The following is a 13,403-nucleotide window of genomic DNA, read 5'->3' as shown; positions in this document are numbered from 1 at the left end:
CAAAACAGCCCGTCCGGCACCAACAACCATGCCACGGTCAAAGTCACTGAGATCACATTTTTTCCCCATTCTGATGTTTGATGTGAACATTAACTGAAGCTGTTGACCTGTATCTGCATGATCTTATGCATTGCACTGCTGCCACATGATTGGCTGACTGGATAATTGCATGAATAAGCAGGTGTACAGATATTCCTAATAAAGTGCTCGGTGAGTGTAGATCTGCCCCTCCTCTCAAACTAGCTAACTCCAACTCTCCTGGGAAACACAATTTTAACGGACTTATGACCAAATAATCACATAAACTCTCAAACTCAATAAACTCTCCTGTTACAGGGTTCTATTGGAGCTGTCTTCAAGCAAACTATCCTTTTAATACCAGTCATTCAAATCCTGAACCGGTGCGTGCATGGCAACAATACCCAGAAACAAAATTCCATTTAGAAAACTCATTGAATGATGTATGGCATGTGATTTCCTGACTTGAGATTAGATGAGTCTCACAGCACTTTGTAGCCCTGCACACGTGTCTTCCTGTGGGTGTGGGCAACAGGGAAGCGTCTCTATTTAGGTCACAAACCTCCCTGATCCAAGTGGATCCACATACGTCCGCCCTGACAGGCAAACAGGCCTATTCTCAGTTACTGCACTGAAAAGATTCTGCTGAAACTGTAACCGTGCCAACTGAGCAGGAGTGCCAGGACAGAAGGAATCTCCCTCTTCCTCTCTACTCACTGCATTGGGAACTCTTGTGCACAAACACAAGTAGGATCCCTTTTCCAAGCCAAGTGCTGTGGCTGTTGCTGACTGGCTCACAGGTGGAGCCGCATGGTGTCCAGGCATGTGGACAGACAGCAAAGAGGATTACTCTCCGTTACTGGCTGCCTTACAGGCTGGTGTCTGAAATTAGAGCGCCGTACTGGGTAACCTGGCCGATCGGCAGCGTCTTCCTCGCCACCACCTGGCCTGTCACTTCCCTGCTTTGTAGCACCTATCTAATCGCAGGTCAAACAGCATATAAGCCTGGATAACCAGAGCTTTAGAGCAACCTAAACTGGCAAGAGGCGCTCTCAGGCGTGTTTGAGAGTGGAGTGTGGATAGGGAAAACTACAGTAAGGTCATGAGGTTTGAATAGATTAAAAGATGAATGGGTTCTTACCAATGCAAATACTGTATAGCAGTTCTGTAGTTATACCTTGCAAAAGAACATGGTGCTACACTTTTAAAGAGTGATGGTACCCCCAGTTTTAGTCCATCTCCACCTACCCCACTAGTTTGAAAAAGTGGAGAGCAGCGGTGTAGAGGGAGATGGGCGGGGCGGGAACAGCTATCAAATCAATCGGATTATGTAGAGTCAAAGTCACTAAAGTAAGACACTGCGAAACATCCAATGACGTTCACCTACTTTTGATTTTTAACCCCGGAAAAAAAGAGAATTGGCGATTTAGCGCCATGTTTTAGTGTTTCTCACCTATTTACTGTCCGTTCCTGCCTATCACGAATAAAAAATATATCTATTCATAATAATTCCCCGGCCATCTGACACGGACGTAAGCCCGCTCCTCTGGGAAAAGCCATTAGCACCCCTCAGTTCAGGGGGAGAGAACCTTTTGACTATTTGTCAGATCTAACACTTGTCAGCCCTTCTCCATTGAGGAGACTGGGAAGTGATCCAGAGCTCAATGAAAAGCCTTCTCAGGGATCAGGAGGCCAAGACACAGCTCAGCTCATCTGAAGGCAGAAAGAGGGGATGAGAGAGGAGGGAAGGTGAGACAGAGAGGTAAAGACAGAGGGATGAGAGAGAAAAAGAGGTGGAGACTTCCCGCTCCTGCATTACATTCAAGGCTTGTTTACAATGCTTTTCGCCAGAAAAAACTACACCTAACTTGAAATGCCTCTTAAGAAATAATCACACCTTTCACATTGTCACTAAAACGAACACACATAAGCCTCAAGTTGCATGCAGTGAGGGTTGTTTACTAGATACGGTGCGGTGTAACCAATGTCATGATTTAATTTGCAAGACGTACCCCCTTTCATTTTAACGGGACGTCAGTTGGGGGTTTCCAATACTGTCTAATTTATTAAAAGCATCGTACAAATGGGTTTTCCCTTTTAAGCTCATACCATCTGTATTCTAACCACATTAGAAGGATGAAACGAGCCCAGAGAGGAGGAACCGAGTGAGCCTTTGGGGAGTGATGGGTTTCATATTGCCACTGACATTAAATCATTCTATAGAGAAGGCAGTTATACCCTGCGGGGCGTGTGTGTGTGTGTGTGTGTGGCAGCGCACCATATAGATCTGAGAGTCTCGTCACAGTTACAGTAACGCAGTCGCTATTGCAGACACACTTTCATACTAACAACACACACACAGAAACAGACGCACATCACACATATCACACAGTGGAGATATATGGTAGAAGGTCTGACGGGGTCTTAATGGATTCCGAGCATGCTTTGATCCAAATGACACGATATAGATATATAGTGCTTTAATCCAAATGTTAACACATAGCATCGCTAAACCGCTGTACCTCGCTTCCGCTCCGCTTTACTGTAGCAGTAAAATGTGCGATCGTAAAAAATAACACTATCAAACACATGTCGTATGTGTGGAAAGGTTCAAACCGTCTCCGGCTTTGGGAAATCCACCTTGTAGCCGCAGCCACAAAATGTGACTTCCATAAATAAAACAGGACGGAGTAAAACAAAGAGCTGGTTGTATAAATAATGAAAACTAAATACATGTGATAAGATCTGTCCAAGCGTAAAGAGAGAGAGAGACGTCCGCTGTTTAACTCTTGCATCCCAACAAAGAAAATGGGGTCTTTCTGAAAATCTATGCGGCCCGTAGTTAAGAGGTTTAAAAAAAGAAACGCTGTACGACACTGAAGAAATAAACACAGCACCACAGGCCTTAATTCTGTACATGCCAAATGGCAAACAGGTCAGGCAGAAGACGCGGGCTCTGGGGTCCTCCTCTGCTGTTCTACCTCCCGGCCTGACACCAGAAGATACAAGGACATAAAAACACCGGGCTTTGATGTGTTGGAAGGATGACAACAGTACAGCTGTCTCCTCTAAGCTGCGAGGGAGCCCGTGTAACATCGGGGGCTTCTCTGTTGTTTGTGTCTCGTTACAGGAGCTCTGCTGAGATCAAAGACTCGGGGACGCTCTAATTACAGGGCGAGGGGGGCGTCTGAGGTCCCCTATGAACCGGGACCCCCCACCAGGCTGCCGTTTGTCTGCAAAATGTCACCTGGATCCACAGAGAACGTCAACGACACGCTTTAAAGGGGCCAGCTATGGTGATATGCTGCAGGTTTCCATGCCATATGCAGTGTGAGGATCTGAGTTAGGAGTTAATATAGTGGCTTCAGAGCTGGAGATGGAAAAAAAAAAAAAAGTGAGTAGGGGAGAGTCTATCATTATGATCATCAATGTGGGTTGGGTTGGGGGGGGAAGCAACGAGAGCAACATCTGAAAAGCGCCTCTGCCTGTTTCACATCTGGTCTCATTAGTAGAACCATGAGCCTTTAACCACTATCAAAAGGAAATGAGTGTTGCAACTTCCTGTTTGTGTGTTTGGGGGTGCGGGCGAGTGCGACAGGCCACTCCCGCACACAATCAGATGAGACCGCAACCATCAAGAGATGTTAATTACTTTGAACACGAATAAAAGGACCCTCACTTTTTACTGTCTCAATCTGGAAGATAGATCTTCAGTGTTTGCAGTGAAGTGGAGAGGGGGAGAGAGAGAGAGAGAGGGAGAGAGAGAGAGAGAGGAGGGGGGGGACAAGAAAGACAGAATGACAGACAGAAAGAAAGGAGAAAGTGGGGGATATAGAAAAAGTCTCACAGGCTAAACTGACACAAAGGCACTCCTCTGAAGCGGAGCCGCTTTGTAATTTAGGCCTGCGGTGAGTTCATGTGACTCCTGCTGCATAGGAGCTCATAATCTGTTTGGGAGTTGTCGTCTTTGTGGCGCAGGACGCGGCGGTGGCTCGGTTTCGGTCACGAGGCCACAGGCTTCAGATGGGAGGGTAAGGGCATACTGTAGCCATGATCAGAGCCGCGGCGGCCGAGGCTCCTCTGCACTACTGTAATTCACAGAGCCGAACCGCAGAGCTGCAGCACAGCTTCATCCGATCAAACACAAAGCCGAACGCATATCCTATCTCCCAGCTAAATATACTTCTTTGTCAAATGAATGACTTGAATGAAAAGTGAAATATTGTTTATATAACATGAAGCGACCGGGGACACTGCTGCCCAATCTGACCACTGTGTAAAATCTGGATTGTATTAGTGGTGAGTTCCAACTTCTATTTTGTTGATCAAAGAAAATGTCAGATCTGGCCTCAGCTGGGAGAGGTCAAACATCAATGTAGGAAAGAGCGACTTGAAGTCCTCATGAAATTAACTTTTTCATTACTTTTACCTCCTGGAAAACAGAGTATCTTTCATGGTGACCTCATGCTGCACTAGTAGGCATAAATATAAATTTCTAACCAATAAAACCATCAGATTTTTGAACAGTCCCGCCCCTCCACATCCCTCCCATCAAATTAAACTGCCTTTCTCTCCCTAACTGATATTCCATTGGTTTAGACTTTTGAACGATTCCTCACTGCATTATGTCCCGCCCCAACATCCTGTTTCAACAGGAAATGCATCAAATCAAGGAAGTAAAGATGCAATTTCATGGGGTCTTTGAAAAAAAAAGTGAGGGGGTTGAGCCAGTCAAAAAAAGGGTGAGGAGGAGAGACATGGAGAGAAAGTGTGAGAGAGCGAGAAGCAGGTAAAGGGAGTACTGTGGGTGTTTTTCCACGCTCACCTTCTTGAGAAGCCGTGTGGAGTCCTCGCTGATCTGCATGAACCTCATGATGACGTTGTTGAGGTAGATGTCGCTCAGCGTGGCGTGGTCCTTGCTCTCCCTCCTCACCTGGTTCAGCAGCAGGTACCAACAGTTGACTGGGGACAGCAGGTTCTGGTCTTTCCTACACGGACCAAGGAAAACAGTCTGGTGTCAATACAGTTGTCAAAGATAGTTGAAGAAAATTACTAAATCTGCGTTTCATTGATTATTTGTGGTTAATAACAACCAGGGAGTGGGTAGTTTGGTGGGTATGTGAGGAGTGGGGGTGGAGGATGCAGTATTTACTCTACCTCTTCTTAAAAGACATTTAGTCTCACTGCTCACTGTGGTTGCACATGTAAGGCGTAAAAAAAAATGACAGCATGTCTAGTCTGAAAGACTGTGAAGCATACCAATCCACTCAAGTTATAGAGAAAATCTACAATAATGTTCATGTCAAGGGGAAAGAAACAGAAAGGACTGAATGAGACAAAGGTAGGTTTAACAAGAAACAAGGAATTCTTCTATGTTACTGGTCACTGAAATGCTGGCATGCATGTACATGTATGTGTTTGTGCATGTTTGCATCTGTGCGTGTGAGTGTTTGCGTGTGTGTGTGTGTGTACGCCTGTGTCCATGTCAGCGTCTTAGCCTCTCTCTCTCTTTAGACCATCTTCGCCATCTGCACAAGGAGATCAAGGCTTGTCCGCCCAAGACTCCTCACCTAGCAGGACGTTTAAACACTGAAAGTGGATCAGGGCCCATCACAAAAGTATTAGAGGGTTGCCTCGTAAGCCTCCCTTGGTGTTAAGTGTCCCATATATTGCTGGTTCTGGGCCTAAAAAGCTCACCATATATTATAGGGACTACGCATTGGATCTGAACTGGGAGTTAAGTTAGAAATACTTTGTATCGGTGACATTTCTGGGGCACAGCTCTTGCAATGCTCGGAGCCAAGCTGACTTTCTGCAACTAGGGAAGAGTACGCCATAAGCTTTAAATACACATAGAGGAATGAAGTGGGAGAAGTTATGGACACACTTTAAGTAAAGTTGAAAAGTGGAATTACAAATGAACTGTGACAGCAAAAGACAGACGGAAAAAGACAGGCGAGAAACGATGGAGAAAGATAGAGATCTGGATGCAAGAGAGCGAAAAAGTAAAAACCAGAGCTAAAGCCTGAGAGCTGCTTCCGGTGCCGCGTGCCTGCTGCTTCCAAGCTAACTGGAGGACATTGTCCAGGCCGGAGTGAGCCGGGGCCCTGCGTAAGCACTGGCCCGCAGGCTGACTTCCTCCGGTTTAATCTATAACATTCCTCCCGCCTGCTAAAGAGCAGCACAGAGAGCGACTGGGTCTGGGGTCAAGTCGTGCAGGAACCATATGGAGACTCGCCTCTGCTCTCCCCTCCCAAGGTTAGCCTGCGTGGACAGGCAGCACTTGTCAACACAACAGGTGAAACTCTGCACCCGGCGAGTGACCCAGCCCTGAACCGGCCTACAGTACTGATACGGCATCTGCTGCAGGGGCAAAAAACTACGCACAGCATTTCTCCTAATGAATAACTGATACAAACATGCCCGCCAGCTGCAATGTTCCGTCTCTGCGCTCCCTGAGACATTTCAAAAACAGGATGCAAACGACATGTGACAAAGACGGAGGCAAACGCACCGAGACGAAGGACACATCCGAGAGCTGCTGTAGACAAAAGTCATTTTTCAAAGACGACAGAAGAACAGTGAACGAAAAATCCAATTTAGCTAAAAGCTGAGTGATGTACTGGAGCCACATGGACAGGCTGTGTCCAAAGGAAGGGGACGTTAGGAAGAGAGAAAAACAAATAAGTAGTGCACTACCAGAGCTACAGCAGCGGGACGGCTGGACAGCATCACCCACACTCTCTGTCAAAGTGCAATTACCATAAATCCTTTCTGCATTATGCATCAGCAGAGAGTACTACGCTCATTCTATGTCACTGAATCTAGGTGTGTCTGAAGAAAGCGCTTGTGTGTATGTGCAAGTTTATTCATTCATGCTTACTTTTGCGTGTGCACATGCATAATGGCCAGGTGGCCACTGAAATGAAGTTGGACGTAGCGCAGCATGAGCCTCTGCATAAGAGTATTAAATAATCTACTGGGTTTCCACAGCAGTCCTTTGCTTCCACTTGATGTCACTCTGCCCATCTGTCGCCATTTTGCTCCACCCTTTCCATGTATTCAGGTTAGTTTGATTAGGGATGCAAAATGGCACAAGTGAAAGCAACCTATTGGCAGGATTAAGCAGAAAAGTTTCAGTCAGTATGGGACTGACCTGACCTGTTCTGCTCTGCTTTAACTCAGATCAGAACTCAAAGCCGCACAGCAGGACTCCTCGCTGTGAATAGGTTGACCTAATTCAGCACCAGAACTAAACTGATGCAGCACACGCACACTGCTTATGAACATTTGGTAAGGCACACAACAGATAGTGAGCAAAGGTACGAGAATTCTTCATCATTCTTTCACATGACGTCCTACTTTTTGGGAAATGAAAGCCTGCTAGACCAAAACACAGGAATGGCGCAGAATTCATTCTAAAACACTCAAACACAACGGGGGGCGGCAGAATTATAGAGCTTAGGTTTACAGAAACTCCGGGGGAAGTCATTGGATGTACCCATGCGTCCCCACGAATAGATCAACAGCTCCTAAAGCGCCTCGCGTGTTGGTTAATGGGGGTGACCTGCTGTATCAAACTGGAGGCCCACAGCGGAAGGAGGGAGAGATAAAATGGGGGTTGTGGGGAGAGAGAGAGAGAGAGAGAGAGAGAGAGAGAGAGAGAGAGAGAGAGAGAGAGAGAGAGAGAGAGAGAGAGAGAGAGAGAGAGAGAGAGAGAGAGAGAGAGAGAAAGAGAGAAAGAGAGGGGAGAGCGACACAAGGCCGCGGCGGCAAAATAACCTCTGGGAGTCTGCTTACCCCACATAATGGCAGGAAACTCTCTCAATGTCATCGTTTCCCCCTCAGCCAGGGCAGGAATTAGGTCAGACAGACACACAGACCACCGAGGGGCCGAAACACAGGTATAAAAGAGGAAACTAGTGTCCAGCAGAGGGAGGGAGGGAGGGGGAGGAGTGAAAGAGAGAACTCATTAGCAACTAACTCCACACAGTGAATGTGTGTGTGCTTCTGAGTGTGTCCATGCAGTCTGAATCCAGGAGTCAGTGGGTCAATGTCAACATATTTGCACTCTCATACAGTAGCAGACTGCTGACAATGAAGGATAATTACCACTTCAGTATGCGGTGCATTGAAATGGGAGCTCTTATCAGCAGCAGAGGCAAAATGGCAAAGTCCTCTAGTGGCTCACTGATAACATCTTTCATTAATAAACTGCTGTACCGGCCTTTATAGCGGCTGCACAGTGGCTGACATTCACTTACAACGCAGCATTACAGCGGCTACCAAAGAAAAGTGATAACTGCGAGTCCTTAATGTCGAACTAGCCTATCACTTAAAGCAACGTTTTAAGTTTGGATTTTAAACGCAAGCTACGGGGAATTACAGACTTTTAACATCTATAAAATGAACGATGGAATAATTCAATTTAGGCACCAACTCAGAGGTATATGCAAAATAAATTTATGTTTTACTGGGAAATGAATAGAAGGTCATCACAGTATCACACTGTATTGATTTTAGACGGTGATCTGTGGGTGTCATTGAAATATTAAAAACACAATATTGATCTACTTGTATCAGCGCATCAGTGAATCATCCTGTCAATAAGTCCAGGCAAAATTGGAATTCACCCGCTGGTATTTGAATGACAATATAATCAGCAATGTCCCTCTCTTGCCACTTGCGCTCAATGTACTCTAAACAATTACAGCTGGCGATGACTTCAGCTCCAATATTTTCTACAGAGAGTTCCTCCATGGTTTTGACAACAAGGCATTTGAGTCCTGAGAGACACAAGAACGAAGTCCTTTAACCAGAAGCTTAATTCTGGATAAAAAGTGTCCTATTTAAGATGCTCCCAGGGGCGGCTTTGGCAATATAAATAATTCAATTATTCCTCTGCTCGCCATCCCCATGTCCCTCCTTGAACAAACTCTGCATAATGCCTGGGTGTGTGCATGTGTTTGTGTGCATGCTGGTGTGTGCATGTGTGTTTAAGACAGAGAGAGAGAGAGAGACAGAAGAGAATGTTTGCCCATATTTGTTCATTTGTGTGTGTGTGTGTGTGTGTGTTCTGCAAACAGCCACTGGAACACAAATGGACTAGGCAGACTGAACTGAATGACACTCCCAGGAACTGCTGCTGTGTGCTGGACACCACAATGTGGGCCTGTTGTTTTCTCCCAGTGCATTCTGGGGGAAAAAGGGAACTGCTGATCCAGAGGTGCATTTGTGTGCTTGATGCGTCTGCTTTGGACTGGGGCTAGCAGGGACAGTGTCCACACAGGAATATACTGTATATATGGTGGTCATTTGCCTGTGTGTCCCGAGCAGTGGCCAAAAATCAGTATTCATAGTCATAGAAACTTTATGGATATTGGTTATATAAGGCTCCCTGTCCCTTTAGAAACTATGTCATTATTTAAAGGAGCCCTATTTCTCTAAAGGCATTATTTAGTGGCTCCAGATATAGTTGTTAGCCACAGTAGATGTGCATTACATAATGTGAAATGAAACAGGTGATATACCCCAATATTCAGGTTTAAAAAGAGAATGACTGTATAAAAATTCAACATTATAATTAATTAGAATCATGATTATAATCAGAAATACAATAACATTTTTTTCTGTCCTTTCTCCCAATTCCCCATCAAGAGACATTTGCCTCTTGCCAAGCCATCATTGTAAATAAGAATTTGCTCTTAAATTTGACTTTCCTGTTGAAATAAAGGTTAAATAAACAACCCATTGAGTCCTAATTTACTGTGTTGAATATTTCTGAAAGTGTTGTATTCCATTGCCTGCCACTTCAGAGTCATGATCCGCCTTCCACTGGTGTCTTGCCACCAGTTTCCTGCGGGTCCACAGAAGAACAACACGACACACGGTGCTTCCCCCCTGAAGCAAGATTGATTCCTCCCCAACACTGGAGCTGGAGCAATAATCCCGGAGGTAGCACAAATGGTGTGCTTCCTGACAAACACTCACTTTATCTCACTCCTGAAGGGGATCCTGATAGAAAAGCAAAATATGGCTGACTGTGCATTCCTGGACAGACGCTGAAAGCTTACTGTGCCAAAACTTTCCCCCCCGGTGCCGAGGGAGCAAGACAGAGTGGCAGCGTTACACTTCCCAAAAAGATACCAGCATATCTTTTTGATAAAATACCAACATTCTCACGTGTTCGTGTGACGTGAACTTCAAAAGGACTTGGAGTGACACTGCCAGCTTGCCTAGCCATCAATTATGTAAACAGAATTCAAATACGGCAGCTCCATTGACAGCGGCGGCGGTGGCCCTTAGTGAATGCAGCTTGTCGAGACTGTTTTCCTGTGCAGAAACGCCAGCTAATTACCCAGCGATTTAGCTGCTCATTTTAATGCTAATTCAGCTTATTGCCGCTCAGCCAAGCCGACACGTCATATACATACTGGCTACAGGCTAGAGACAGAATGAAAATGCACTTTTTCATTCCACACACACGGGTCGGTCCAACGGAAACAGCCCAGAGAATATGGAGAACACAGAAGCCCTACTGTACGTGTGTTGTTTATGTGAATACAAAAATATGGGCCGCATGATTTAAAACCCACAGAAGGGTATTCAATGTTATTCAGACGTCTTGTATTTGCTTAAGAAATATGCTCCTAGGCACTTGCCAAATGTTTACCCTGTGAATGAAGTGACCAGACTGTACATCACGCGATGAAAACCAGAGTGCCATACCAGAGTCCCCGCACCAGTTACACACACTCACACACACACTCACACACACACACACACACACACGTGGGCACACACAGCTGCTAGAGCCATTGGAGTTTCAGGCAGAGAGCAGGGTTCTATTTGCAGACAGCGAGGACAAACATACGTTTTATTTTCATTCCCACCACAGGTTCAAACAATATGCTAATGTCTGCTTTTTCCATGAGCAGACTCCTACAGAGTAATGAGGCCACAGAGTACGGCGCGCTCAACTGTGTGTCAACATCCTCAAAAAGGCTCAGAGTCAAACTGTGATGCGCCGTGCAGCGAGACAGAGAGAGGTAAGGGAGGAAGAGAGGGAGAAAGAAAGAGACAGACAGCGGTGAAGACGCACAAGGTTTTCTCTTAACAGTTTGATACAGCATCCCATTTCATTTTATATTTTCTTTCATATTATGCCACTTCTGGTCTTGTGTCACAGCTGGGTTTATCTCCAGAAAACAAAGACCGACTGAAATGCCAGGTTTAGTTTACTCTTCTTGATTCTTCTTCTTGAATTAGAGAACTTTAAGTCTCTGTTTCGTACCACTGATTCAGTCACTGTAAGAGATGGTGTGCAAAATCTGAACTTATTCATAAATTTACCAGGGCAGTGCTAACTGTGACGGAGCCACAGTACTGCTGCCTTAATAGCCCAGATGAGAGCCAATGAAAATCAACACGTTAATATTTAACATACACCCTCATATTTAGGCTACATATTACATATTTAACACCCACTCTTATTATCCATGCCTGTGTGCAAGTTTAATAGATGGTCAAAACTGCAGAGAAAGCCAGAATATAACTTTGTATTGTAAGAGACAAGGTAGTAGCATGATGCAATTGTTTGGAAAAAACATGATGGGTTATTCATGAAACTCACCAGCAGGGTTAGTGTGGCGTTACAGGCTAAGACCCAGTGGCATCAATTCACTCAAACCTAAACTATGGCAAAGTCCATCTAATATCATTTGCCACTAAAAACCTCTAAACCCACTTATATTAACTACATTTCTGGGGACTAAGCGGAGCGATGGCTGCCTGACACATTTTGAAATGTGGCAGCCAGGGTCTGCGATGCCTGCAGGCAAACCTCTTCCATTGGAGATGTGAGGTGTTGCTTTGGAAAATGCGCACTAGTATCTACTTTTAACATAATAAGAGTGACAAAAAATGATTATGTAGGTGGACGACAAACTGCCTGGTGCTGCTGATAGTCTGAATTCAAACAACTACATGTACAGAATATTTATGGCTCGTACGTCATCAATTATTATTAAAACACGGTTTCTCTGACAGAAATCTCCAAAACTCCCTGAATCCCTGTTCTGCCTGAAATATAACCTGGTTGTTAACAGAGCGGGTGTCAGCTGTCACGCAATATTTAAATGTGACCGTCCCCTGTCACCCATAGGAGCAGCAGAGGAACAAAGGCACATTGTGCAGGGTTGATAGTTAAATGGCAAAATAGGAAAATGGAAATTTATTGGCGGAGCCCCAGGTATAATGCGTGCCTACAGATATGGCATTCTAAAAAATTCTCTTCATTTTTTGCACATGAGGAAACATGCACTTTGCATGGAAAGAATGGGAAGGGATAGACTAGTATAGATTGATTTCCGATGCTGAAGAGGAGAGGAAATGAATTAGAAGGAGAGAGCGCAGTCTGATACAACAATAGAATTTCTGGAGGTGGAATGCTGATTATGAAGAAATTTGAGAATGATTAGAAAGAAATGGAAATAAATAGTCACCACTGAGCTGCTCCTCTCTCTTCCTCTGACTGACTTTGAATATGAGACCAAGATTGATATATCTCATCAGCACCGTAATCAAATTTGAATTTATTTTCCAGATTGATAGATCCTATCAACAATACATTGTAATCCAATCTGAATTCCATTTGGCTGCCATAATACAATAGCTACTTGAATAAATGGAAATACAGAAGAAAACTATAGCAGCATAGAGAATAGAAAGTCAAAGACAACTCTCTGAACAAAGGCCCATAAATGAAACCACACTAAGACCTGCACTGAAGCACATAACATGCAAAAATAAGCAGAGTGGGCGCAGACAAATACATACACACACACACACAAACACACACACAGAAACACTGAGACACCGCCTCCTTACTTGTACTGCTGGTGATCCTTGGTACTGCGAGTCTTCGCCATGAAGCGCTCGGCCAGCTTCTCCAGGTTTCTGGAATATTCCATCTCAATCTCCGACTTCTTCCTGAAGAAGTCCTGGAGGTCCTGGAGCAGCTGGACCCTCATGTCCGTCTGCTGGTCCAGGCATTTCTGCTGCTCCACCAACTGGGCCCGGATCTCTGGGGAGACACAGAGAAAAAGCAAGACACACAGGTCAGAGTGGAGCCGGACGTCAAGGGTTAGAAATGAGGTAAATAATGAGGTTCATATTCATGGTCCATTTTTGAGGAGACTCAGAAACAAGCACACAGATATAGCTTGAGTCGATATTTGATAATATTGAATATCGCAATATTTTGTGACTATCATGAAAAACAAAAATAATCATAGTTGTAGTGAAAAATGTGCCATTTTATTTCAAGTGGGTTCCCTTTTGTAAATGGCAAAAACTGGCAAATTCCACCAAATGGCCATTGTTTT

General features: G+C 44.8%; 1 protein-coding gene across 4 annotated transcripts in view; it reads right to left on the bottom strand.

Annotated features, from left to right (window-relative positions):
• Positions 1-13,094, bottom strand: part of srgap1a (SLIT-ROBO Rho GTPase activating protein 1a) — a 56,037-nt gene extending 42,943 nt beyond the window's left edge. For 2 of the 4 annotated variants that reach the window (XM_078282944.1, XM_078282945.1), the window contains exons 1-2: positions 12,907-13,094; positions 4,844-5,006 (exon numbers count right to left, since the gene is read on the bottom strand). In XM_078282944.1, the coding sequence (XP_078139070.1) occupies positions 4,844-5,006; positions 12,907-13,049 (306 nt within the window). In that variant the 5' untranslated portion in view covers positions 13,050-13,094. The remainder of the gene's footprint in view (positions 1-4,843; positions 5,007-12,906) is intronic. The other 2 variants (XM_078282942.1, XM_078282943.1) reach the window with 1 other exon arrangement.
• Positions 13,095-13,403: the final 309 nt, after the last annotated feature.

The sequence above is a fragment of the Centroberyx gerrardi genome, chromosome 4 (genome assembly GCF_048128805.1).
Source record: "Centroberyx gerrardi isolate f3 chromosome 4, fCenGer3.hap1.cur.20231027, whole genome shotgun sequence".
In the NCBI taxonomy this organism is placed as follows: domain Eukaryota; kingdom Metazoa; phylum Chordata; class Actinopteri; order Beryciformes; family Berycidae; genus Centroberyx; species Centroberyx gerrardi.
This window is presented reverse-complemented; position numbering and strand designations above follow the sequence as displayed.